The following is a 27378-nucleotide window of genomic DNA, read 5'->3' as shown; positions in this document are numbered from 1 at the left end:
GGAAACTGTTTGCTAAGGAAATAAATCAAGTGAGAAGTCGGGACTTAAATTTGAAACCAGGGAAGTCGCCTCCTGCTGGCTATTAAGAAGAATGCATTGGCATTGCTTTTCAGGCCCAGAAGCTCTGTACATGCTCAACACAATCATCCATCGGTGTCTGAGTCATCAGCAAATATGGGAAAACATTAGTCACAACTGTAAACTGCAGATGTGTACTCAGTGTTTTGATGACTAGTAAATGAGACATGGAACTCAATTGGACTCAAATGACTTGTCTGTGATCATTTTTATGTTTTAGTATAGTTTTGTTAGTACTTGGCTGTCAATATTTTACTGTTTTAAAAGTTGTGAGGAGGGAGTTTAATGTTTTTGATAGAGAAGAAAATAAGAAATAAATACGTTTTTATGAAGTTACTTTTTCGTTCGATCACCATTCATTTCCCCTCGCACCGATAATTAGAGTACAAATTAAATTTATCGTCATACTTTTTGAACAACATTGAATTGCCAATAATGCTAGTACCTTCCCACTGAGGAAAACACATCGAAAAGACATCAAATAAACCTCTCTGTCAAATGTCGAAAACATGTCCGCTGAGGATCCGGAATGAACGTTTTTGTGATGTCTTTTTAATGTTCATCATCGACGTCCAGGTGACATCCTTCCAAAATAAAGTTTTACATCCTCATCTGGCAGAGGGTCTGCCCCAGGCTGACATGCGGCTGTCAGATGTTGAATGTTGAAAGATGCTGATTTGACGTCTTTTGTATACATATGTTGCTCAGTGGGTTGCCTTTTCTCTCTATAAAGACTGGATACTTACATTTAAGACTGCAGTATCTTGGGCGGGGGGGGGGGGTTCCTTAACCAAGCACTCGACCTTACTTGGCTTGCCAAAGAAAGAATAAGTTGGGATTGCATGGAACTTGGACCAAATTACTATGAATGTAACAATCTCAGCGGTGAACGACTGAATAGTGCTGAATAGTATGAGCTATCATAGTGAGTATGAATGTCACAAACAATATCTCTTTTTATCTGTAGGCATGAAGCAAATTGAGAGAAGCAAGCCATCAGGCACATGTGGTCGGGGTTTGTGCATTACATCAAATCAGACTTCTAACAAATAACAGTACAGGGTGTCAGATTCACAGTGGGGAGTCTATATCTTTCCACGCCACTTGTGCTTAACCTTGGGAACCTAGCTTAGCTTTGATCATGTTTTCATGAATGATAAAGCTATCTGTGTTGAGTAGCACTTGAATCAGCGAGTGCCTTTCAAGCTGCTCTAGTTTCTATAAACAGCAGTGCCCAAGGCTCAAACTAGTGTTTGCTTTAACTCCTTTTCATTGAAAGATTCAGTGTAATCCGCTGAGTTCATAGAGCCAAGCACAGCATCAGACAATCTCTTTAAAGGTTGTGATTAGAGACAGTTTCACTCAGGTTGCATACACTTGACCGAGACGTCTAGAAATCAGCTGTTTCTCTTAACTGGTAGTACATTTCTTTTATTGTTAAGTCGGCCCTAGTTCTGACAAGATCTGTCTCCAACAAGGCAGACACAAACATAAATAAGTCATTTCATTTCTCAGAGCCAGTCACAATCTGCCGCTTGATCTTTTTCTCATCAGACCTTTGATATTTTAGAGAAAATATGCTGACTTTATATGCGATTCAAAGGTTTTGGGCTTCTGCAGGTACATTTAAATCACAGGCAGTGGGTACTTTTCAAAACACTTTAAAGAGGTGTAATCTTCCATTTCATAGCGCATTCTCAAGTAAAGAGGTGTGGGTCAGTAACTCAATTCACTTTCTCAGTTTAAAGAGTATTGATGGCATACTCAAACATGGTTTCGACCTCAGAACAGCAGCGAGACAGCTCTAATCAATGCAACAAATTACCTGCCATTAGCCACTGACCAGGGCTCTGTATCTTTTCCCGTTCTTGTTTGAATGCAGGCGTTGGTAATGTGCACAGAGGGAAATGCATGGAGAATTTTTAACATCAATGCTCTATATCACTGCCCAATAATACAGCATTTAATAGTATCATAATGAGACCAGCACATATACAGTACGTATAGTCTCAGCTTTATGGAAAGTCCCATCCATCCATTTTCTACCACTTATCGGGTCACAATGGCAACAAGCTAGACATGGAGTCCAAATGTCTATCTCTGCAGCAAAGTTTTACATCTCTGCCTTGTGGAATCCCAAAGCTTTCCGAGGACAGATGAGATATTCAGCAGTTCGCAGTTGGCCTTCCCCAAAATCGCACAAAAAAACCTAAAGGGTGAGCCTAACACCCTAGGAGGAAAGTCGTTTCGGCCTCTTGCGTCAAAAGTCTCCTTCTTTCGGTCATTACCCAATCCTCACGTCCATATATGAGGGTTCAAACATGGAACGACGGGCAAATCGGAAAACCCACCTCCCTACAACGATCCTGGGCAAGGTTGCATTAGTGTTGACACTGCACCAATCCGCCTGACCATCTCGTGCTTCATTTCACAGAGCAATACAACATTTTCCAGCTGAGATCCATGGCCTCAGACTTGAAGGTGCTGACTCGCATCCACTTCACATACGACTGCAAATGGCCCCATCGATGCTGAAGGCAACGGTCTGATGAAGCCAACAGAACCACATCATCTGCAAAGAGCAGAGAGACAATTTCAAAGTCCTTAAAACTGGACACCCCTCAACCTAAGATGTACACAGCCATCGATCCAGTAGCCACAGCCCTGGGACCCCACACTATTGCAGTATAACCTACAATTGTTAACCGTTCCTAACTGTAAGTCCACAAAACCTAGTTAGACTGGATGGTCAAACTCTCGTCACCCCTCTACAAACCCTGCTCCCCTTTCCCCAAAACCCCCAACACATTCTGTTCCAGACTTGATGCTACATCATTACTTACAAATCACTGGGAGGACATGGAGATCCAAACAAAACGATTCCAATGCTTTCTTAAATGCAGGGATAGTTACCAGCCACATGCCAGACTGTAGTAAAGGCAAAAAATGATATGTTTTATGGTGTTGACAGAATATTTCCCTTGGATATCACATTTTTTAGAGAGTTTACAATGGGACAAGACTGTCTACGTACCATTGTAAGACCGTAACAGAGAATGAGCCGGTGATTGCAGAGAATGAATCAAACAACTGATGCCAACCAACAACCGCACTCACGACTTCGGTGTTCTGTGTGAAATAATGATACGCTTCACGAGTGACATCAAGAATTTATACACCCACCCGTGTCCTCTTTCAAATGTTGGAGGTTTCTGTAGTCTGCGGGAATGCAAGACGATGTGGGAAATGTGTTAAGGATCATACGCAAAAAGCTTTTTTTAAAGGAAATATGGGTGACAGCGGGGGTCTGCAAGCGTGCAGGAAATTACCATCCTCAAGACCAACCTAAGTAGAAATTCCTCCTGATACATATTTGATTAAAAAAAAACTGCCTTTTCTCTGCCTCTGAGCAAAAAAACAAACGAGTTGGGTAAAAGACCCGAGGTGACTGGAGCGTTTGTTGAAGCAGCGGAGCTGCTCCTGGGGTAGTCAAGGGGGGATCTGATTGGGATGTCAGTCAGGATGCAAATGAGTTCAAGACAAAAAAAATAGTGAAAGTATGCTGTATGTTTTTTTTTCCTGCTAATCAGTAGGAAATTAAAACATTTATTGGTAGGTTTGAGGTTAAATTATCTTACGGATTGCGGCCCCACGGTATGAAGGAATGAGGCTCCTGGTGATACAAAAGAGAGCTGTGAGAAAATATCAAGTAGAATTAATGATGGAACAAGATGTTAAGAGCCCTGGAGGGTGTGAAACATCAATGGTGAGAGCATGGTTGGTCAAAGGTGGTTGCTAGAATACAAGTGTTAGAAGACATGAAGACTATTACTTCGTGTAGAAAAGAGACAACTACAGCAATATATTTCCGTGCAAGTCAGAGTTGATGAATATTAAAGATCGGAGGAAGAGGAATACATTTTTAAGGGGAACTCGATGAGTGATAAATCAGGAAAAAACTCTGATTCAAGCATTTTTCTGGACAAACCGTATGGGTCAAACGAAGCAGACGGAATGAATTGCCTTAGCAACAGGGTGCTTTAGAGACTAGTTGATGTAGTGGTCAATGTCAAGGGGAAACATGCAGTTTTTCTATTATTAAACCCTGACTGTGTTTTACAAAATGTATGATTTGAATTCCCCAAGAGTTTGTGTTTGAATGAGAGAGACAGTAAAATCTGAAAGAAGACAGATACGGGAGTGTAAAAACACCCATATGTGAATTATGTGCTGCCATTCACCAGACTTTAAGCATGATAATGGTATTTGCAACACCATTAAGGTACACAAGGATTTGTATGAGTTGGTAAAATGTACAAAATAAGCAGAATGTTCCCTTAGAGAAACAAGAAGTAAACAAGAGGAAGAGGGCTGTAGGATCCGCTGGCTTGGTATAACAACATGGCTTTTAGCAAATCCTGAAATAGATCCGTCAGCACTGAGGAAGATATGGAAACGAAATGATGATGAGGTTACGCAAGGAGAAGTATTTATTAATCATTATTTAGGAAAGGCTGTTACAAGATGATTAGCCAGAATTCACTAGAGTAAGAAAATAACAGCACAGCAGGTTTTTTTCGTCATCTGATGCACTGACAGCACCGATAGGGGGACGATCTTGGGTCAAGCCTGAAATAGTTTTAGAGCTTTTAGTGGCACTGTGTTGAGTGGATGTAAGGAGTGCTGTGGTATTTTTAGAGACTGGAGCACAAGTTGGCTTGGAAAGCTGTGGGTCTGTGGGTGTAGCAAGTAAAGAAGAGAGCAAGATGAGGGGGCTATGAGAGCTGCCTTAAATTAACAAAAAGGTGGAAATAAACCCCAAATTCCTGGATCTGTCCCTCGATACGTACACGCACAAAAAGTTAATGGGGTCTCATCTGGGCTCAGACCCATCCTCCAAATTCAAGTTTCGTGGAAAACAGTTTTCAACTGTTAATTTCAACAAACGGACACAGGCAAAAGCACAACGGAGGTTGTGAAGATAATAAAGAAAATCCAGACTGGGACAGTGTTTTACAGGGTATATGGACCTTCACTCAGGCTGTTATGGCCTCCTTCACACTCTCAGGAATAAAACTGTGATGGAGAGACTTTATTGTAATTCCCTTTTTAATTGGTCTCAAAATAGTCAAATTCAAATATATTGTCAAAAAAGAGTCTAAACATACTTGAATTACCCTGTAAAATATTCCTTCCACACCAAACTGGGCTCACCACCACCATTTCATTATGGACTCTGCTTTGTAACATTAACATTTCCCTTTTGGGCCAAACAATGAATATAACCCCAGACCCAAAGTGGTGTCCACATACTTCTGGCCTCTCCTCGGCATGTGAGATGCAGAAAACAAATACAGAAGGTGTAGTTTTTATAACAACCTGTTGGGGGCAGTAATGCCCCAGTGTGGGTACATCCTGCTGCACAGCTACACGAAGAAGACAGATTACATCAGCATTATTTACTCCCTGAGTTCGGCCTTGCAGGCAGCACTTCCTTGGTTGTGTTAGCATTAAATTCCTTATCTTTTTGATTCCATTTAAAGACCCGTTTGTCATCAACGGACTTTTACCTTAATCTAATTGTTGTTCCGTATGCAACCTGGAAGAAAAGTTTACCTGAGAAGTTTTACGGAGGGAAAAAAGTCACAGTACAATTTTTCTGTTTTTTTGACTGGTGTTATTGGTGTTGTCAGACAGACGGGCAGAAGAAGAAAACGTGGACGGTGTGCTTCACTTTCTTTACCCGATGTTTAACTCACCGTGCTGACAGCTTGAAAGTCGCCTCGCGTTACTCAACAATAATAACAGTTTTTTTAAAAAAGGTATACCGGTATAGCAGTGGCTGTAAAATGACGGAACGGTCCTCGTTGTTACTACGTAAACAATTAGCAGGTAAGTTGGCTAACTGTTGCTTGCTACAGCTTATTTTCACTGTGTTGAAACGCCACATGAGAGCAGCAGCTACGTTTCATTTGGCCGCTGTTCGCTGTGGTTAGCTCACTGTTTTTGACCTACAGACATACCAAGTTGAAATACACGTGTACGGACAGCTGGTTACTACAGAGAGGATGTGTCTGAAGCTAGCTGTCGTTGCTCAACAACCACAGGACGTTTCCATATCACCACACACACTAACTAACGAGCAACAGCTAATATGATGTACTCAGTCGAGACGTTGGTAAACTCCATGTTTGACAAATGTACGATCACAAACAGGTTTTAAAGGGGCACTACGTAGTTCTGGAGATGAAATCCAAACTCAGAATTTTAATTAATATTAAGGTAATAACACAAACTCAGACATATTTATGTTATTCGTAACTGAGTAAACAAGCTGTCGTCAGAGGAAAATAAGGTGCAGAATACTGTATGAAGCTAGAAATGTGGCGGGGTCCGCCACATATAAATGGAGTGAATCAGTGTAAAATTGTGTTGTCCTTTTTTTTTTTTTGCTATTTAGTTTGTTGAACGAATGAAGATTTTTTTTCCTTCTGATTTAAATTGCTTCAAAAAACCTATCCGAGACATATCGGTATTAGAGTATGTTGTCCAATATGTGCTGATATGTAAAGCATTTTCTTTTTAAAATGTTTTTAGAGATTATAATGCAGAAACGATTCTAGGGGTAATAAAAAGCTTCCAAACAGACACAGTTCATTGTTAATCTTTAAAATTTTAGGTCTACTTATCTTTGTCACAAGAGTAAAATAACCACACATGAGGGATCATTGTAAATAAAATAAACAACATATTAGCAGATATATATTAATATCAGAATGTTTTACTCCCCAATAGCAGTATATTAATCGTTCCCAAAAGTAAGTTTAGGTCGTGCTCTAGTATTTGTGTTGTTTTGCAACAGACAGAAACAGTTGACTTATTTCGAGACATTTCATTTTATGTTGTATGTCACTGGTGTTTTGTTTTCACATACTTGCTGTCATTATAGTCTTATCTAGGTCAGGGTAATATGGCCTTTGAAAAATATTGCTATTGTTTTTGGCTTTATTGCGATACTCGACTTAGATATTTGCAATCTCCTGGCTTCATCAGTGCAAGGACTGGGCATAATAATCAAGTTTCACTTGTCATAATATTAATCTGATATCCTAATATTGCCCAGCCCTCCTTCCCCTCTACTCTTTACCTTACCATCTCACAGTCAAATCTGGAGGAAAAAAAAAGTCAACCTGCTTGTGTCTGTACATACTTGGCCAATAAAGCTGATTCTGACTTAAATTTCAGAGCTCACCAAGAACCCGGTGGACGGCTTTTCTGCGGGCCTTGTAGATGATGATGACATTTATCAGTGGGAAGTGGTCGTCATCGGTCCTCAAGACACATTATTGTGAGTTAATTTATTTACCAGTGAATTTACTCATAATCCCCTAGTGTACAGTACATGTGAATGCCATCCTCTCTGTCGTTTGTAGTGAAGGAGGTTTCTTCAAAGCAACCTTAACCTTCCCCCGTGACTATCCTCTGAGGCCTCCCAAGATGAAGTTCATCACGGAAATCTGGCATCCAAATGGTAAGACTTCCCTTAGTTCCCGGGCCACTTTGTCTCTTATCAAAGAAAGTATTCAAAATCATTTTGAAAGTGTAAAAATAAATATTAGGGTACGGAATGCAGAACATGTCAAAAACAATCACATAGACTTTGACTTTCAATTAGAAAAAAAGGAAGCTTTATCTTAACTTGCTTCAGGATTAAATGTAAATGGTTTGACTTTCTCAGCTCTTCAACAAACCCAGAGCAGTATCTGATCTAGCATCTGATTCTGCAATTTTACAAACGTATCTCGGTGTCCTGTTTTCCGCCAGTGGCAAAAAATGGTGATGTCTGCATCTCCATTCTGCACGAGCCTGGTGAGGACAAGTACGGCTATGAGAAGCCTGAGGAGCGCTGGCTGCCGATCCATACAGTAGAGACCATCATGCTCAGTGTTATCTCCATGTTGGCAGACCCTAACGGAGACTCTCCTGCCAATGTGGATGCAGCTGTAAGTACCCACTGTCTCATATGCGAGCTCTCTCATGCTGGGGTTAGTTTGCCACCCAGTGATGTATGTTGGACACTTTGCAAGCCGTAAGAGATTCTTAATCTCTGTGTATCTACAGTATGTAAACATGTGGAGAAGGGGTCTAAATGTATTAAATGTGAGCACAGTTTAGTCTTACTTTTCTAGTCTAAGGGTTTTCTTATGTGTACTACCCTGCAGAAAGAGTGGCGGGAGGATCCTAAAGGAGTTTTCAAGAAAAAGGTGTCACGCTGTGTGCGGAAGAGTCAAGAAATGGCTTACGACTAAGTTCACTCCAGTCGTCAACAAAGTAGGTACAACCTCACTACACCATACTTTAATTCTACACAGTGAGAGGATGTTGCTGGTTGCTGCTCCATATAGATGTTTTTCCTTGTAAACCCACATAAATACATATACTCAACAGTAACCGATGATAACCAGACTGAGGTGTTAATTTTGTTTCAGGTTGGAGCTGCACAGGGGATTCGACAACTGGTTACTCTTAATCGGCTAGACGACCACGGGGCACAACTTTACCAACATCAACTGGCCACCTAAAGAAGAAAAAGACTGGGGGAAAAATGTGTAAACCCATATTTCTCTACTGATTTGTGTGTTGCGGTTAGAGTGGTTGTTATTTATGAATATTGCTGAATAGCAGTGGCATTCATGTTGCCAAAAGTTACGATTTACTTTGAGATTCTCCACCATCAGTTGCTCACGATTTGCACCTGATGGGACTATTGGCAGAGTATTCTGGTCAAGTGTCAGCTTTCCAACCACAGGAGGATGAATCAAACAGACAAATAATTTCTCTGTCATGTACATTTTAGGAGAAATGATCTCCGCTGATAAATGCCCCATTTTCTGTTTACTTTATATTGACCTATTTATTTAGAGTGACATTATTTTAAGATGCATACCGTCTGTTATGGGGTTATAATTTTTATTTTCAACCTGCCACACTGAGCCAACAACTCTACAGCTATTTCATCAATTTATGCAATTTTGGAGTGTTTGCAGTCTTGAAAAGGATGGAAATACAGACACTGGCTTTTTCCTTTCTCTGCACACCTTAAGTGTTCTGCAGAGGAAAGTGTTCCTTCTCTCCATGAGGGGGAAAAACTTGCCACCCAGCGCTGCCTTAACTCTTGACTGCCAGTGAAGGAAACCTCAATAAAGACTGTGTCTGAAGGCTTGTTTTGAATCCAGAAGAACTGCTGTGCACAAACCAAAGACGACACACTGATAAATATATTTTTAACAAACATGCTACATTTTTTTACCTATGTAAATATAAATTATATGTCCTTGCTTGGAAGAACTGTCAGACATTTTTACATGCCGAGCCTCAAAAGAGAAAATTCTCGCCTGTTGGAGAGACAGTGTGTGGATATTGTGCGGTAGAACTTTTTCACAGAAGACATTTTGACACGTCACAGGAGGAAATGCACAGATGTACATAATAAAATGAATGATGGCTGAGTTCCATTCAGCTGCTTCCAGCCATCGTTAATGTTATTAGTAACACAGAGACTTTTCCTGCTATGCTCTGGGGCCCTACACTTTTAACATAATCCAATTAAAGCACTTTTTGAGCTGCACCTGACATCTGTGGTGCATTACATGTTTAAATACATGTCTCTGCTCAAAATTATTATTTCACTTAATCAAAATGGAAATCATTAAAAGGTTTCTTGTCAAAGAAACCTGCGAAGCACTTTTCAAACCTTGAAAACATTTGAAAAATTCAAGAACCCTGTGTAAGTTAAAAATGTCTGCTGTGATAAACGCCTATACTACCCACATGATCCCTTGATCAAGTGATTTTATGGACTTAATCACAATAATACCATCTTTATGCTTAGTGAGGACATAATTTGTTAAATAATACGTAGGTATACAGTGGCGCACACTCATGTCAATAAATGTTACAACGTGAAAACAGTTCAATAAACCTCATTCTGGACATTGTCTACTGACTGTTGAAATGTTTCTACTCACCCACAACACAACGTATTATCTTAAAGAACAGCTCCCCCCAAATGAAAAAAAATCAGTCACTCTGCTCACCCTCCAACTGGTGGAAAGTTGGGGGAAGTTTTGTATTCCTCAAAACGTTTCTGAAGTTCGCAGCACTTTCTTAAATAACTGAAGTAGTTGGGGACTCGTTTGAAATAACAGTAGTACGGGGGTGAATAATGACTGACTTTTAATTTTGGGGTGAACTTATCCTTTAAAAAGGTGCACTATGTAGTTTTGGGGTAGAAACATTAATCACAAAAGAAAGATTTTCATTGACTGACTTTTTATGCCAAAACAAACTAAATAAACACACTGATCATAAAGGAACAACAGTTTCATACCTCTTCACCTGTTTATATTTGGCAGACCCCGCCACCTTTCAAGCTTCAAACTGTGTTCTGGACCTTATTTTCCTCTGGACAGCTTGTTTATTCAGTTATGGAAAAAATTTATATTTCTACGTTTGTATTAATACCTTGTTGATGTTGTAAAAATTAAAATGAGTTTTAATTCCATCTCCAAAACTACACAGTACAGATTTAGATTAGACTAACACGTCTGTAGCACACAGACATCCAACTTCATTCACAGGGATCCTGAAGACCCTTACAATTTTGCGAATTTTAGGATGGAAAAAGCAAGGTTTTTATAGTTTTTTTTTTTAATTATTCTTTTTTTTTTTTAATTAAACATAAGAACACATGGGTTATTTCATTAATCATTTCTTTTTTTTAATATAAAAATGTCAATAGCTTACCTTGATCTGTATCTCAAACTATGCCGCATTGGGTCTTTAACTGTAAGGAAATGTGGCCGAGAAAGCACTTGAACTTGATATTAAAAGAGATGGCGGGAACAGCTGCTATTAAGGCTGTGTGCCTTGTTTTCTGTGTAAAGTACCAAAAAAAAGTACACATTTTCCAATCTCCATGACCACTTTATTGAATTAAGCACCAGCTCAATATGGTCGACATCCAGACAAGACAAGACATATCCTTAAACTGAAAGAGTATAAAATCATCTTAGCAACACAAAAGCACATCCCACCCACCCAAAGAAAAAATTCCATTCATCCATCCATCTTGCAGGTGTAGAATAGAAACTGTGGGTCCTGAGATGTTCACTGTCCAGGAGCAGACAGACTTTTGTTCATGAACTGCTTCTTGACAAAGCACACCCACCACTGAAAGAAACAAAACCTCTGTTAGGGAAAGTGTCTGAAGTTTTCAGACTGCACACTACCTGTGACAAGGACAGAAAAACAACTGGGCAACGCACAATCAATTTGTCACCAGACCAGAGGGTACAGGTTGTTGTAGTGCTGAAATCTGGACGGAAATCTTTGTTTCACTGCACAATTTAAAAACTACTTCAGGGGCCTAAGGAACAATACTTCTAAATTTGGGTAAAAACTGGCGTGACAATGGCACAGAGCTCTTCATGTGTCGAAATCATTTCATAATTCAGCATCTTGTTACTGCACCACTGCATTAAAGCTGATATTGATATTGTGGAGATGTGGGACTCACCTTGCTGGGTTTGTCTGTCTGGGAGTCAAACACGCGGTCGCATAGCCTCAGGCCGGTCTCCTGGCGGATCTGCTGGAGGTACGCCCTCATAGTCTCTGGAAAAGGCATGACAGGCAACAACCTTATCGACTAACTGTTTAACACTACAAAAAAAGTCAGACCACAGCATAACATTTCATTTATTCTTGCTACATCGAACCGGGAGGCATCGCTTTAATTGTTGACCTACGACCTTTAAAATGTTCTGACCTTTGCGGAAAAAAGAAACCAGCTATTTCGTTACAATTAGCATCTCAGACAATCCATATTTTTGGGATGCGTTAAATATCCAGGCGTACCTCCAGTGGTATTCATCAACAACAGTGCTGATGCTATCAACGAACAAGGTTGAGGGACACTATGCAAGCATGAAACAGCACGTCAAGCCTCAGATCCTTAAAAAGCTGATAGGGCTCGGGTCAGCATTGCTATTTTTGGCTTGATATAACTTCACGATGGGAATTTGATGAAACATAAGAAGGGGACAAGGAGACTGGCACTTATTCAGAGCGCAGTTTTAACAGGCCTCATTGCATCACTGCCAGTTTTATGATGAAGTGTCCAACTGAGAAAGACAACTGAGGCAACTACGTTCTGGTCCTTACCTTCCTCCTGCTTGTTGGCAGGTTTAATGTACATAGCGTTGAGCGGGAAGCCAGGCTCTCCAGGAATGGGGAAGTTGGTGATGCCCAGAGTGTACATCTCCTTCTCTCCCTGGCTCCTGGAGCTGCACTGTGGAGAGCACACACACACACACAAACACACGCACCAATACAAAGTGTTAGTTCGCTCACCTGTTTTACTAGTGCCCACTTGGACTATGCATTCGAGTAGCTAATTCGCTCTCACTGTGTGAGAGGAAAACAACTGACATTCTAAATAACATCCGGTAAGCCCCTGTGGCTCTCCAGCCACACTTTTGATTGTTGCTACATGTCACTGTAAAGTGAAGATATCCACTACTGCTGTACGTTAACAAATGTGCAATTTACCTTCTGTAGCCTCTTTAGACACTCCGAAATGTAGAGTGTGACATAGATCAGCGTCCTGTCTGCCTCGTTCTGCAAGAAACACAACACACACATTAGCAGCTGAAACGCCTGCAATTCTACTGAAACGATGTACATTTTGTCCAGAGCATGAATATTACTGTATTTAGCACAGTTCTATTCAGGTATAATCAGTAAAAGGTTGCAATGTTAAAATCCTGAGCAACTATGCATAGCTCGAGGGGAACGGGAGGAAGCAAGCTGGGACACGTGGAGGAACAAAGTGAGCAGCTGCTTTAAGACACAGCGAGTGAGGGAGATGGAGAAAGAAAAACACAGAGAGGAACAGGCACAGTAGTGAGGTACATGTTTGTCCATCACCCAAATGTACAAAAAACAGAAACTGCATGTACATGTCTTACCTTGATTTCATAGTTCTTAAAGAAAACATTGGCCTTGAAGTAGTAGATAGCCTCGTCAATGATGTCTGAATCAATGCCTGAAATGGGAAAAGGAGATCAATAAACACATCAATACAATGCATGATGAATCACAGTCCCCCCCTCCAGTCAATGTATGCATCTCTTCTTGATCTTACAGTGCAGTCACTTCCTGTTTTGGTCATGCAGGTCTTTTTTTGTTATGCAAGGCCCTATTTTTGATTTTTGATTCACCGGCTGCTGAGAAACTGCTTTATGTGGCAAAACCCCATTGCTTCAGTCGATTATATGACACAAATATATTCTTTCTCTCTCTGTATGTATAATATATATATATATATATATATATATATATATATATATATATATATATATATATATATATATATATATATATATATATAGATATAGATATAGATATATAGATAGATAGATAATTGAAAAACTAAGAAGCACATTCTTGCATCTTTAACTGAGGGACACTCACTATCAAGCTTTACATTCACCGAAAGCTGCAAGTGTCCAGGCAGAGTAATGAAGAAGTTCAAGTTAAGCGTGCAGTCTCAAGGCCATATATGGAAGTTAAGCCAATTCATGAATCAGGAACTGAGCTCAGTGTCATAACAAGGTATGATCCCTACGAAAAGAACTGACTCAAGCCGGTGAATAAGCCATGAACACTAAATAAACACAGCATGACCTGTGTGTTTAAGTGGTCCAAATGGGTAGGCTCCACTTTTTGCTCATTAAAACAACTGTCCGAGCCTTACCGTCTCCTCTGGCTGGTCCCTTGAACTGGGTTTTGAGGGGAAGCAGAGCCATGTTCCCCACCAGCCTGGTTTCGGGGATCATCAGGCTCGAGTGATACGCCTTGGAAAAGACGGAAAAAGTTGCTGTCACATATAATTTTCTTAGCTAGCTTCATTTCCTGTCAGATAGCACCAGTTAAATCTCTACTACGGTCACATCTGCAGTGAGGACTACGCCATCACGACGCCAAACAATATATTTCATAAATTCAAAGAAGAATTTGCAGAATGGTGCTGAAATCACGGCGAATTTGAGATTACACCGTCCGATATCAGTAAATCGCGAGCAAATGCTAACATGGCTAGCCAACTATGCTAACGTCATCACAGCTAGCCGTTAACTCGGAGGCCCTTGTGTCAACCAGCGGCGTTTAAATGCAGGATTTTCTTCATGCTCTAAACCGCACATTAAAGGCGTCTGCTGGTCAATAATCAAGTAGGATTCACTCACCGGCATGCTGAGCGATAAATATCAGTCCAACTGCTCAGCGAAAGAAATATAGTAGCACCTCCGGACTCCTCTTCCGCCTGTCCCACCCTTCAGCTATACAGGAAGTGGCTACATGCTATGTAGCGTAGCTGCCACATGGGGGCGCTGACGCGAAACTTTCATCCACACAAGCACTCATGATGTGTATTTTCTGTAATATTTTATTTTAAAAATATAGCAGTAATAAATGTATTTAATAACTCTTTAAGTTCAACACTGTCCTGAAATAATAAAACATTTATGAGTTGAAATGACACATTTCCTAATTAATCCAAACAGCATACAAAAACAAAAACTCAACACACAACATAATTTATGAGTCTGTCTTTTTCCCCACACGCTCTTTTCTCAGTGTCCTTGCAATCGCATGCCATTCTCCACCTGGGCTTGATATAGTCAATCCTTCATCCACTTCAAATGTTTTTTTAATTAGCTCTGACAAGTCTCTTTTTTTTCCTGGAGTCACATCACTCCTCAGCTGTCGCCTTTGTCTTGAAAAAGTTCATCATAGTTTAGGTTAGCAGGCTCTTCTTCAACCTCCTGCAGAAAAGGAAATAATGGGGATAACAGACAAATGAGTACACTTACAATAATAGCTAGATGCACTGAAAATACTTCACAGCATGTTTTATTGTGTTTTCTTTTTGTTTATCGCTTCACCTTGGGCTCCTTGACCTCCAGGTCCTCTCCATACTGTATAGAGAAGTCAATGTGTTGCAGTACTATGTTAATACCCTCCTCATCTGTGCAATCAAACGGCAGGAATCTCACCATACTGTAGTCATCAATCTGGACACACAGACAGAGAGGCGGTCTCATTAAAAATGATTCTAAATTCCGATCCAAAATGAAATCATCAACTTTCAGGGCTTTGCTTACCAGACCGCAGATGGCCTCAGTCAGCTTCTTGAACTTTGTGCTTCTGATGGTATCCGAGTTGTCTTCCATCATTGAGTACATGTCTGGGTCCAGGTACCTGGTGTCAAAAAAAAAAAAATAATTAAAAAAAAAAGGCAAAACGTGATGATGATGAATCCTGCTGCTGCATGAATAAACAGTCTAATGTATTGTTATTTCCGGCATGAGAGTGAGTAGATGATGACTGTATTTTTTATTTTTGGGCGAACTAATCTTTCAAAATACAAGCTAAGCTAACCACAAACCCATTGAAGTAGTTTTCCTATTTTTTTCTCCACATTTGTAAAAGTAAAATGAGCTTTATTTACCAATTAAGGCATCATAATTATGTGAAATCAAAAGATCAGTGTAGCCACTTGTCTTAAAAAAAAAAATGTGTTTCCACCTCTAACAGAAAACACCCCTGCAGGGCTTTTCCTTAACATACTAAATACAGCTGCTGGCCATTAATGCAACTTACTTTTCAATTTCCTTCTTGGCTTTGGGACTTAGCAGGTCCATTTTTGTCATGATGTTCACTTGAGGGATCTCTAATGATACCATGGCGCTCAGGGCAGCCATGACGCCGGAGATGAACTGCAGTCAGAGGAAGAGGGAAGATGTCTCACGCGTCACTTCATTCTGGCTTTCATAACTATATTGTGACTTAAGTAAATGAGGTGTGCTCGGACTCAAAGGGGAATCAAACAAATTGATAAAAGAACAAGGAGGGATCGGTTGTTACCTTAAAAGACTCCACCATGAACTGGGAGTCTACCAGAAAGACCCCACACACCCGAAACTCCCACTGCTGGAGCTGCTCCACCAGCTGTCTCATCACAGGGAGGTGTGTGTAGAGTTCAATCTGACCTGTGGAAACAAGCCACTTGTCAAAAAGCCGGGATTTCATACATAGCTATAAAACTGGGACAGTGCTCATGAATTTTTGTTCTCCAAAAGTTATAATGCCTGTTACTCAAGACGCCTTAAAGGTTTGTATTACTCTTCTCAGCCACCCATCTGCCTTGTGCTTACCTGGGCAGTCGAACAGTATGTAGTCATCCTCCACATGACCCAGGCATTCCTCCAGCCAGTCAAAGTTGTTGGCAAAGTACTCCATGCAGAAGACCAGGCCTCCATTAGGGCCGAATCTGAGAGAATGGTCCTCCATCACGTCATCCACCTGGATGAGCTCACGGATGTCTGAGGAGGCAGAAACGATGAGGGTGTCTCGCAGCACAAAGTGACACTTAGTTCAAGTGTAGCATGTGACTCAGAACATTTATATGACTTCCTTTGTTTATCCGTCTACAATCTAACCACAGTAACATGTGCAGAATTAATTCTTCTTTTTTTTTTTTAACAAACCGCGGCAAATAACATTTTATGACGACCAAGGTGTCTACAGGTATCAGACATTTGCAATTAATGCATGGTCAAGATTTTATGTAACAATGTGGTTATTAGAGTGAGTCAGTATAACCAACATTTTTGACAACAAATTCCAGAAGTAAGTAAAAAGGACACTAATCAGCTCAGTGGTGGGTATAAAGATTTTGTCACATCAGAAACTTGGATTTTAATGCAGAGTGTGACTCATTTTGACAAAAAAATAAATAATTAAAAGATAAATAAATGTACGTTTCAATTATAATAAATCACTCATTCAAATGTAAGACTATTTAATGACTCTCAAGGACTCATATTATTCCAAACAATTAAATTTAAGGCATCTTAAGACTTTGTAAGGACTTGCAGAGACCCTGATGCACTCTGCCAAGTCTCAATTGTCTCTATTTCTGTTCTATTTCATGTGTATTATTTTGTGTATATATATATATATATATATATATATATATATATATATATATACATATATATATATATATACATATATATACATATATATATACATATATATATATATATACATATATATATACACACACATACACACATCTTTTGCATTGTTAAGATTACATTGAGCGTGTGTGGTCAGAATAAACTGTGTATATAAACTGAACCCACCCTACTATCCATTCATCATTATGAGCAAACCACATCTCATAGCTGCAGTGTGTTAAAGTTAGACCCTCTTAACTCAATATAAGCATGTAATAACATGCATGTTGTTTTTTTTAATATATTTTCTTAATCTGTCTTTTTGAAGCCCTTTTGTTCTTGGGTTAACATTTAAATCTTTGTAATCAGACCTAATCAATGTGAATATGAACTAACAACATGCTGTACTCACCTGCCATGACAGGGTAGTTAAAGTGCTCAGCTGCTGGGTCCAGGTTGACCACCTGAACGGAGCGGTTTATGGACTCTGAGTGCTGGACCATGGTGGAGCAGTAGGTACTCTGAAAGGTAAAACAAAAGCCCAACCGTTAACAAATAAGTTAGCCTAACTTCAACTTGGTCTACATGGCAGACAAACCTCATGTCTTAGCTTAGCGCGTTAGCCGACTAGCATAACAAGGCATTCCAGCGCGTCTACCTGGAGGAGCGGTGACTCACCTTCCCGCTGCCCGCCGGGCCCATCACCAGCTGCGCAAAACGAGGCATTTCGCCTCAATGAGAGGGTGTTGAGGTAAAGTTAGGCTCGCTGATGAAGCTGCTGATGTGTTTTTTAATGCCTGGATCTGGATCTGATGCTCTACCACTTCTTCTTGTTTCCATGCACACTCACACTAGTCGTCAGGCTCACTGCTGCCACCTACCGACCACACGTAGAAACAACAGCATTGGATAAAACAACTCAAACTTGAGTAAAAAGTCAAAATATCATGTTGAAGTATTACTTTGGTCAAAACCATACAAACAGTATAATTTAAAATGTATCTGATAATAAATGTGCCCAAATATCAAAGTAATTTTCTGCCAATAAAAAGCAAATCATACATATATTTACATGTGAGTGTGTGCTGGATACTACAGGTTCAGATAACTGAATCAAGTATTCTGCATTTTTCTAATTATCAGATTGTCAGCACAATAGATTAATTTAAAGCACGCCACTTTGAAATATACACAGCAACTTGTAAACGTAGAGAGTAAAAAGTACAATATTTGCGTCCTAAATGTTATGGAGCCAAAGTAAGTATAAAGTTGCCGACAATTGAAATACTGATGGTAAATACTATAATCAGTCAAGTGCAAGTACCACAAGATTGTACTGTGCTTGAGTGAATGTTCAGTGACAAATGTTTGTTACAAGAAAAAGCTATGTGTTTGATTTTTTTACTTACATCATCATCAGTACCCAAAGTAGTTTCAAAATCATTCATACCGTTCATATTATATTTTTGATTATAAATGTGAATGCATTAATGTGTTCATCACTTTAAAATAAAGCTGCCAAAGGTGGCTATATAGTTTATACACTGGGCAGTTTCTGAATTTACCCTCGGTGATCATTAAAGTTTTGTCCTTAATATATAACAATACCTTTGAATTTATTTGATGATTATATTTTGTGTTGTTAGACTAAATCTGCTAAAATGAATAGTAACGTTGTCAAGTAAATGTGGTGGAGTAAAAAGTGTGATATTGGACTTTGGATTGTCGTGGAGAAGGAGTATAAAGTAGCAGAAAATGAAATTTTTCAAGTCAAGTTACACTACCTCAGAATGATGCCCAAGTATAGTAGAGAAAACAGAAGTAGCTAGTCTCTACCACACAGACATCTGATCAGATTTTAGTAGTTAAAACCGACCTTGCTCAAAATGAGACACTTCTCTGTGACCTGTAGGGGGCGGTAGTGCGTCCAGAAGCGCTTGAATCGTCGACCCCGGATCAAAGAGAAGAAGAAGAGGAGGAAGAAACGATGCAACAAACCGAAACAGCAAGACCAGCATTCAAAACTGATGCAAAAACATTTCTCGGTTAAGCAACGATGGCGCTGCTCGCCAAAACGTGCTGATAGTCAGACCGAGCCTCTCATTGTAGCTGCTGGAAGAGTAAAATGTGAGCCGAGACGGTGAATGGAGTTGACCAGTGAAGCTTTAAGAGAGAGGTGGACTTCTTGTTGGTAGGTGGGGTCATGCCCCGTCTTACTGCAATGTGTTGAAATGTAACTTAGTTATCTGGTAGACGTCACCGAGTGGTCGTGCTCTTTTTTCACATATCGTGACTTTGTAGGTCGCTTAGCAGCCACAACCTACGACGTCACCAGGCTTACCATAGGGTAGCTATGTTTATGAATTAGCTCCGATTATAGCACAGTTGAGCCCGGATTTAGAGGACCAACTGTTCGTTTTACATCGACGTTTCCTGTCAGGCGGCGGGGGACTTTCCTCAAGCGAGAGAACAGCTCAGTACTGGCTGTCAGCGTCAGAAATGTCCATAAACGTAGCGGATTTATTAGCAACGCCAACGCTAACTTAGCTAGCAGTGAGGGGGAGCAGCAGGTTAACTGTAAGCTAAGAGAGTGCTACTTCATAACGTCAAGAAAAGTAACCATAAACAACATCTCCCCGGATAGTGTGTGAACTGTTATCCAAGTGTTTTTAAATGTCTTCATTTTTAATTCACTTTGTGTGTGGTGACGTGTAACTGAGAGGACTGCGGGCTGTGTGCACTGAGTCCAAAGTTATGAACTTCCTGTTTGGCACCATTTGTTTTGTTCATCCTGGGGCTTTTTTCCCATGTAGGTGTGCAGGTCGCAGCAAGCTTCTGATTGTGGCTAGCTTCAGTGAAAAATCAATTTAAAATATATATATATATATATATATATTCTATTCAATAGTGGTAACAGGAGCATGGTGATATAGGTTTGTTTTTTTGTTTGTTTTTGTTTGTTTTTTTTGTTAAAAACATGTTGTTTAAGGCTATCAATCTAGGTTCTGTTACCCTTGAAGGATGTGACAAGATCAAGATAATTTAGAGTCTATGTATAGCAGTTGATCCATACATCCACAGAATAAGAAATATTATCACTGCAACTAACAATATCAATAATAAACTCAGTAGTAATTCAGAATTACACTCCTGGACAAAACTTTCCCTTTCCTTGAACTTCCTGTTTTGGGAAGTTAAAGATATAACATGTAGGCTAATGTTTGTAGACCCTGACTGATATAATTTCGGCTACTATTTGCAGATCACAGATATATTGGTATCAGAATGTATGTTGTCAATAACTTTTTGGTTCTGAAGAACACAGTGCAGAAAGCAAACGATTTTTCGGGTGAATTATGATTATGAGATATTGAGTGTAGATTACTGTTTCAGTGCACTGACAAGTGTTGGATAACCACATTTGAGGGATCACTGCAAAACATGTGTGCATAACGGCTGATGTATTGATATCGTAATTTTTACTCCCTAATGTTGGCATCAGCCCCAAAAACTGCTAATCAGTCGGGCTTCAATTTACATTATCAAACTGTAATATACAGAAATATTTATGTTATTCCAATTGTTTAGAACAATGTTTAAACTCAAATAAATCTGTAATGTCACTCAAGGCAATGTTGCATTTCGTTTGGCCGCCTGTTGCTGTTAGTTCCAGGCAAAAACTGATGATGCATCAGAGAGTGAGGGACAGAAGTGACATAAACATTCTAAACATTACGTAGTATCTGAACCTGGCTTTTAATAGATTGATGGAGACAATAACTACCATGGTCCCACGCTACGTCACACATCATCAAACTGCATCTTTTTTTTCATTGTTGTGATTAAGACGCCCCAAGCAGCAGAAATGACAGAACAGTGGCTAGTGAAATGCTAACCTCTTTGTTGCCTCCTGTTTTCCAGTGCTGTAGGCTATGAGTGTGGGAGATGGAGGACAATCAATGTGGGGATTTGGACTACCTTATCCAAGATGAGGACACCCTCATTGAGGGTGTCAGCAACCAGGTCTTATTTGTTGTGGTTCTTAGTATCACCTTCCTCGCAGGCCTCCTCACTCTGCTCTGCAGGTAAGCTGTAAATTCAGGATGATATTTATGTATAGTAGTGTCACAAACTCTGGTTTATTGAGACAGAGTTGTTTTAACTTTTGAAGAAGCTCTTTTTTAAAAGTAGTATTTTTTTCAGTTAATGCTGATCAGTACAACTCTGGTTACCTAATCTGGTACAGTTTGTCCTATACATTTATTAAGCACCAATGCTTTGCCGCTAGCTCTTTTTCACATACGAGAACGTGTCTCCACAGTAAGTTTGCCTGTAGGCACTGCTCACAAATCATTCAAATGATAGAAGCCTGTTCTGCAAGCTTAGTGTTGCATTTATTCTGCTTGTTGCTTTCATGAATTGTATTTCAATTTTTGCTTTTTAATATAATTTGAATCTTCCAAGGTGATACTGTTATCATAACTTTGCTCGGTAATTTCCATTTGCTTTCCAAATCACTTGCCAAATGAAATTCTTGGATATAAAAATGTGATCACCTGTTGAATGTTATGATGCCAAATATCTGTCTTACGACCTTGCAGACAAGAGGAGCAGAACATTCATCCTGAGAATCAGGAGCACGTTCGAGCCGTCCGACAGCAGCTGCAAACAGAGCAGGTACACAGACAGATAGAGCTTGATATGTTGTCAAAGATAACATACAAACAAATAGCATGCTTTTTTTAAATTATGAATTTTTAATTGGACATTGGTAAGAATTGCGACTTGAGCACCTTTTTGAGTTTTATGTAACTGGTACACCTGACTCAAATATACATAGACGTGACAATTCATTGCGTAGGTCAAACTACTGTACACAGTTGTTTTTTTCAAATGCCCACAGAAGTATTTAGTATTAAGAATGATAGGTTCAGGGAAAAAGTCAAGTATGTTTCTTAAAATTAACCATGAACATGTTCTATACGTTTAAAAAACAGAATGGATAGTTTATTATTTTTTTGTTATCACTTTAATGGGGCAGAATGGATTCTCTTTCATTACATTTGTATTGTATTCGTGTGTGTTTGATTTGTATGTGTTTAATTTCTGCCTGTCAGGATGAAACTTCTCAGGCGGAGGCCAGGCAGCAGTACTACACAGACATGTCTTGTCCTGTGTGTTTGCAGCAGGCTGTTCTGCCTGTGGAAACCAACTGTGGACACCTTTTCTGTGGTAAGACTGACTAATAGACTCACGTTATATGACCTATGCAAAACTGTTGAGTAACTGAGAGAAAAGTAATTGTCAATTCTTAAGCATGTTTTCCTAGTTCAATTCAGATCCAATCATACATGAGGAGCTCTTCCATTGAAGTTATTTAGTTGTCCTGTTTATTTGTGCTGTGTTCATGTTTTAAAGTGCTGTTTTTCTCCTCTATAGGCTCCTGCATTATAGCCTACTGGAGGTATGGCACCTGGCTGGGCGCTATTAACTGCCCCATTTGCAGACAAATGGTGAGACCCAACACTTAAACTGAGCTTTTACTAAAAAGCTTTTGTTTTTTCCAAGCCAGACTTACTGGTAATACTTACTTAATTAACTAATCTATTTATGTTAAATTATAATCTATAAGACTTATAAAGGATAAAGGATATCTTAGTCAATGAGAGTGATGGTATTGTCTTAACTCATTCATGTAAAAATGGTAAAAAATGTTGGTTAATGTTGCACAAAAGCCGAGATGTCGACCTCAAATATTCCATTTAATCCATAACCTGAAGATATTCAGTTAACTGTCTCAGAAGAGCAAGGAAACCAGGGAGTGTTCACAATTGGAAGCTGGAATCAAATAATTTGGATTTTTTCCCCCCATAAAGCATTATTTTTTTCCCCCTTCAACAGGTAACGTTGCTCTTCCCGCTATTTCACGAGCACGCCGCTCCTCAGAGGGTCCAGGATGGTGAGGCAGAACCTCTTCTGATATTAAGAGACCTTAACGATTACAACCGCAGGTTCTCAGGCCAGCCACGATCGGTGAGTATATTACAGCCAGATACATAGATTGCACGTTAGCTTATCCTTACTATATATTCATACATAAATGGCGTTTACATAATTTGAATTCAATTTCACTTTTATTTAACCAGGAATTAACTCTCATTGAGACAGGTACAGTTAGTAGAGTCCTGGAAGTGGATACAGTAACTTCCTGTACTTTTTTGAAAGATGTAGTCCTGTAGGTAGGATGGAGGTAGACCAAGAATAGCCCATTAAATAAGAATATGCCAGTGGTTGAGTCTACATGTGGACAAGGCACACCATCCGACCCGAGTGTAGAAAGAGAAGTGGTGAGTGAGGGCTTTGAAATGTGGAATAGAATAGAGACAGGTTGAAGGTCCTTCTAGAGACCTTGTCACTATAGTCAAATAAATGCTTTCAAAGTATATTACAAGCAGTATCAGTTATTAAAACATAGTTTTTAATGTGTCTCCAAACTGTGTAGAATCCTGAACACTGCTGGGAAAAGATAAAACCTTGCAAATGTCATACTGACTTATGAAGTGCATCATAAGCACGTCTATATTTAGAACAGACTTTTGCCTAATATTTTCCCTCCCCTGTCTTCCCAGCTTATGGACCGGCTGCGAGATGTGCCCACCCTGCTGCGTCATGCCTTTCGGGAGATGTTTTCTGTTGGTGGCCTCTTCTGGATGTTCAGGATCCGAATCCTCCTCTGCCTCGTCGGCGCACTCACCTACCTGGTGTCGCCGCTCGACATCCTCCCAGAGGCCCTTTTCGGTCTCCTGGGGTTCATGGACGATTTCTTTGTCATCCTGCTCCTCTTTGTGTACATCTCCATCATGTACAGAGAGGTGGTCACGCAGAGACTGAACGGCTAAGTGCTCAATTGCAGGGGAAGCCTTAGCTTGCTCGTATCAGGCTCAGAGGTGAAGTGGACCTGCAGAAGCTGAATACATGCCCTCGATCAATATTTCTGGTTCTCTTGGAAGGCTTTTACTATGAAGCCTGGGATGTTACTTATTTACAGGGGAAGGGTTAAGAAAAGATTGAGCTCTGAATGTTCACTCTGTATTTAATACATCATTTATTGCTCACAGGTCAAAGCAACAGTACAGCATAAAGCTGGCAGTGAAGGAATGTGATGTTGTAAGTATCTGCTTTGAACCAGACTGGGGCAATCCTTTGAGTGTGTTCAGGCACTTGAGGGACGTCCCTTACTGAACGATGAACATTACGACCAGCCACAAATTCCATCTGTGACAACCGATGCCAAAACAGCCATTTGGTTAATGTGCATATCGTCATAATGCAGACAGTTGTGTAATATAACGTGATCTTGAATGTACCGTATTAATGGCAGTGTCTTGATAATGTGCATTTAAAGTTGGCCATCTGCATCCAGATAGTCGATTGTCAGACAAATTTGTGTTACTATTTTACTGTGGCTATCACAGCCTGCTTGTGAGTAACCCGTGACTATGCATATTCATAATGACTTGGAAAAAAAACACAGCTTTCAATGCTCATGTCAGAACCACTGAATCATTTTTACTTCTGGCAGTTCAAATCTCTGAACTCTGAACCTTTCTGCATGTATCCAAGGGAGCACGGTGCACAGGACAACCCAACCGTTGCAATATTAACACAGATTTGAATTCATGAAGTAAAAGAGGCAATCCCTTGATCATAAAAGGAAGCCAAATGGAAGAAATTGAACACTGTCTGAAGATATAAATGCGAACATATCCTAAAGTTTACTTTGCCAATCTAATGGTAATTGTGAGTTTGGACGTTTACTGTGAGCACATTTTTAAGAATGTATTTGAAAATTAAACTGGACAAAAACTTGCCGCACAGTATTTGATTATAGGTCATTTTTTGGGAACATTTTTGCAAAAAGGCTCAAACTCATTTGGAGAAGTTCTTGGATCAGTCGCAGAGCTCTGCTGTGAAGTCGTGCACAGTGAAGATGCAGATATCCCTCAAAACCTGTTTGACTTGCGGCCCCTTAAATGAACCAACCCGTTTCGACCAGTCGAGCCACAGACAGACAGATATTCCATTTGTATCTAGTTAATTTGTACAGAAACCAAGAGCCGCCATGCCTACATTTTTTTGTTGTGGAATGCTGTTAATATAGAGATCACAGGATTATTACATCATTATCTCAAGAAAAAGGGTGATTTCTTAAGCAACAATAATATTTATCACTAGTGGACAACTTCATAAGACACATAAGACTGGACCATGACATGCTCACCTCTCTGTGTGTTGGCTTTGGGAGTTTCAATGCAATATGAACTTTTTCCCATTCATTGTAAGTATTGTTTTCCCAACCAATTTGTTATGAGGGTATATATGGCTAATTTTTGTTAGGTTTACATACAACGGTCCACTTTAAGCAGATGTGCCACTGCCCATTTGAAGGAATTCTCATTGGAATCTTCAGATGGTATAATACAGTACGCATATAAAAAAAAAAGTGAGATTTGATTACAGTCTGATGCATTGATGAAAAGTCTGAATTCTTATGATCTGACTTTTTTTTTGTTAAATCAATTGCTATAGTTGTGAAGACACTATCTGAGCATGCTGCCATGACACTCCTGATCTCTGATAACACATGTAATTAAAGGGAACCTTTTGCTTTCTCTTGATAACGGGTTAATTATCTTGTTAGGTTGAGATAACAGCATGTTTTCTCAATAACGAGACAATTAACTTGTGATCTTGCGATAACGGCATTAGAAAAAAGCATGGCTGTTATCCGTATATTTGTTCATCAGAAAAAATGAATTGACAGACAATCATCAAGATTTTGTATCCTAAAGTTCCCGTTAATCTTTTCTTGGCACCCTAAAGTGAGTGCGAGTCCACAGGGGGTCTTGACCCTCAGGCTGAAAATGGCCACTTCAGGGTGGTAACCGAAACTGTATCCGGGCCATTTGCTGTCTTGCTGCTCTATTTATTGAGCTAGCATTGGCCTTCGTGTTCTTGAAGAGTGGAGGGGAGGGGGTTGAGACTCGTGGCAGATCAGCAGTCGACTGTAAAATTCATGCGGTTTGTTTGACAGCTTCACATTGCGTAAAGACACTGTCAGCTCTCACTTGGAATGTCTCGTTTTAAGGTGTGACACATGCCAGGCTGCGTCATACCTTTTTCGCTGTCTTTGCCGATTAGTGTTCTCCTCCAGATTGTCTCTGGGGTGTCTGAGCAACCTCCACCCTTTTTGTTTTCGATAGTCAAACGGCTTTGTAAATTCCTCTGCTTGCCTATACAGCTAAAAACTGGTTAGGTGAGAGTCTTGCACCGGTGGGGACAGCACTGTAGCTGCTGGAAGAGTCCGGGCTTTGGTGCGATCCACATCGGAATTGCCCAAAATGTCATGTCAAAACCAAATACACATTAGAAACACCAATTTGTAAATGTGTAATATGATGCCAGGATTGTACTTCTCCCTGCTCATACAAGCCCGCACACAACATTTACGTTGTAGTCCCTACGTCACGGACGCTCTCCACCTTATTTAAAAATCCAGTGTGATCTGCTGAAACACGCCCTGAAGTGTTTTAGCCGTTTACTGAGTTTGGCGATTTGTCTCTGCTCCTGTGATGCTTCAGACACATCTGTCCCAAGCGTGACACAGACTTCTCTCTGAGCACGCCCCCACCATTTTGCAAAAATCTGTCAGCTGTGCACTTTTCCAAGGGGGTAGGTGAGACACCCGTTCATAATAGTCTGCTTCCATTTTGGCTGCAAGTCAACAAGGTTGTTACTGAGAGAATTCATTATTTTTTTTGGCCATGACTGTTAATCAATTAATTAAATAGTAGTCAAGAGGCTTGAAGAGGGATAATTATCCAGCAATTGGCAGTATGTATTCTGCCTTCCGTGCTGGTAATCATCTCATGAAAACTCTGATATAACTTACTTCCACCCGGTTGAGAGCCACTTTCCTTAATTACTACATCTGAAATATGTAACAGATTATTATTTATGCTATCTGTGCCCATGTTGCTCATGGTAATTGCCCTTCTCTTCCTCTGCTCGCATGACAAGCAAAAAAGGCGTGATTACCCACAAGGCAATGAGATCAGCTGGACCCTGAAAGTCTCGAGTTGTCTGCCTGGCGGTACTTTTGTTGTTTATTTGATAAAGTACAAATTGTTTGTCTGTGTGCACCAGTCAGGCACAA

The 27378-nt window shown here is 40.0% G+C and overlaps 4 protein-coding genes across 5 annotated transcripts; 2 read left to right on the top strand and 2 right to left on the bottom strand.

Moving 5' to 3' along the window:
- The first annotated feature begins 5523 nt into the window (after nucleotides 1-5523).
- Nucleotides 5524-10076, top strand: ube2g1b (ubiquitin-conjugating enzyme E2G 1b (UBC7 homolog, yeast)). The gene is made up of 6 exons (XM_030435388.1): nucleotides 5524-5970; nucleotides 7324-7426; nucleotides 7512-7609; nucleotides 7903-8081; nucleotides 8301-8409; nucleotides 8568-10076. Exons 1-5 carry the CDS (start codon nucleotides 5928-5930, stop codon nucleotides 8385-8387), a joined length of 510 nt encoding a protein of 169 aa, XP_030291248.1. The 5' UTR covers nucleotides 5524-5927; the 3' UTR covers nucleotides 8388-8409; nucleotides 8568-10076.
- A 967-nt stretch (nucleotides 10077-11043) lies between these two features.
- On the bottom strand, nucleotides 11044-14534 carry arpc3 (actin related protein 2/3 complex, subunit 3). The gene is made up of 7 exons (XM_030435387.1): nucleotides 14385-14534; nucleotides 13895-13994; nucleotides 13107-13183; nucleotides 12688-12756; nucleotides 12301-12427; nucleotides 11657-11751; nucleotides 11044-11310 (listed from the first exon to the last, which is right to left on the bottom strand). Exons 1-7 carry the CDS (start codon nucleotides 14388-14390, stop codon nucleotides 11248-11250), a joined length of 537 nt encoding a protein of 178 aa, XP_030291247.1. The 5' UTR covers nucleotides 14391-14534; the 3' UTR covers nucleotides 11044-11247.
- A 43-nt stretch (nucleotides 14535-14577) lies between these two features.
- Nucleotides 14578-19172, bottom strand: gpn3 (GPN-loop GTPase 3). Its single transcript, XM_030435383.1, has 9 exons — nucleotides 19039-19172; nucleotides 17841-18039; nucleotides 17575-17683; nucleotides 16356-16523; nucleotides 16066-16190; nucleotides 15802-15917; nucleotides 15303-15399; nucleotides 15084-15212; nucleotides 14578-14963 (listed from the first exon to the last, which is right to left on the bottom strand). The coding sequence occupies exons 2-9, from the start codon at nucleotides 17886-17888 to the stop codon at nucleotides 14898-14900; spliced, it is 858 nt and encodes a 285-aa protein (XP_030291243.1). The 5' UTR covers nucleotides 17889-18039; nucleotides 19039-19172; the 3' UTR covers nucleotides 14578-14897.
- On the top strand, nucleotides 19124-25039 carry rnf170 (ring finger protein 170). 2 transcript variants are annotated; one of them, XM_030435384.1, is made up of 7 exons: nucleotides 19124-19353; nucleotides 21084-21247; nucleotides 21764-21839; nucleotides 22280-22394; nucleotides 22602-22675; nucleotides 23064-23195; nucleotides 23792-25033. In XM_030435384.1, exons 2-7 carry the CDS (start codon nucleotides 21108-21110, stop codon nucleotides 24059-24061), a joined length of 807 nt encoding a protein of 268 aa, XP_030291244.1. In that variant the 5' UTR covers nucleotides 19124-19353; nucleotides 21084-21107; the 3' UTR covers nucleotides 24062-25033. The 2 variants fall into 2 exon arrangements, with proteins under 2 accessions (XP_030291244.1, XP_030291246.1); XM_030435386.1 differs by lacking the exon at nucleotides 19124-19353 and adding an exon at nucleotides 19482-19739 and having other exon boundaries at nucleotides 23792-25039.
- The last annotated feature ends 2339 nt before the right edge of the window (nucleotides 25040-27378 follow it).

This window comes from Sparus aurata, chromosome 12, assembly GCF_900880675.1.
Source record: "Sparus aurata chromosome 12, fSpaAur1.1, whole genome shotgun sequence".
Lineage (NCBI taxonomy): Eukaryota > Metazoa > Chordata > Actinopteri > Spariformes > Sparidae > Sparus > Sparus aurata.
Note: the sequence above shows the minus strand (reverse complement) of the source record. Positions and strands in the feature narration are given on the sequence as shown.

Coding starts and splice junctions, on each gene's coding strand:
- gpn3 (XM_030435383.1), bottom strand. CDS start 17,888: ATGCCTCGTTTTGCGCAGCTGGTGATGGGCCCGGCGGGCAGCGGGAAG. Junction 15,918..16,065: donor TCATGGTGGAGTCTTTTAAG/GTAACAACCGAT, acceptor CTCTGACTGCAG/TTCATCTCCGGCGTCATGGC. Junction 14,964..15,083: donor TGGAGGTCAAGGAGCCCAAG/GTGAAGCGATAA, acceptor CCTTTTCTGCAG/GAGGTTGAAGAAGAGCCTGC.
- rnf170 (XM_030435386.1), top strand. CDS start 21,108: ATGGAGGACAATCAATGTGGGGATTTGGACTACCTTATCCAAGATGAG. Junction 21,840..22,279: donor AGCAGCTGCAAACAGAGCAG/GTACACAGACAG, acceptor TCTGCCTGTCAG/GATGAAACTTCTCAGGCGGA. Junction 22,395..22,601: donor CTGTGGACACCTTTTCTGTG/GTAAGACTGACT, acceptor TCTCCTCTATAG/GCTCCTGCATTATAGCCTAC.
- ube2g1b (XM_030435388.1), top strand. CDS start 5,928: ATGACGGAACGGTCCTCGTTGTTACTACGTAAACAATTAGCAG. Junction 5,971..7,323: donor ACTACGTAAACAATTAGCAG/GTAAGTTGGCTA, acceptor CTTAAATTTCAG/AGCTCACCAAGAACCCGGTG. Junction 7,610..7,902: donor GGAAATCTGGCATCCAAATG/GTAAGACTTCCC, acceptor GTTTTCCGCCAG/TGGCAAAAAATGGTGATGTC.
- arpc3 (XM_030435387.1), bottom strand. Junction 13,184..13,894: donor GGGACCAGCCAGAGGAGACG/GTAAGGCTCGGA, acceptor TTCCCATTTCAG/GCATTGATTCAGACATCATT. Junction 11,752..12,300: donor TGCCAACAAGCAGGAGGAAG/GTAAGGACCAGA, acceptor TGCCTTTTCCAG/AGACTATGAGGGCGTACCTC.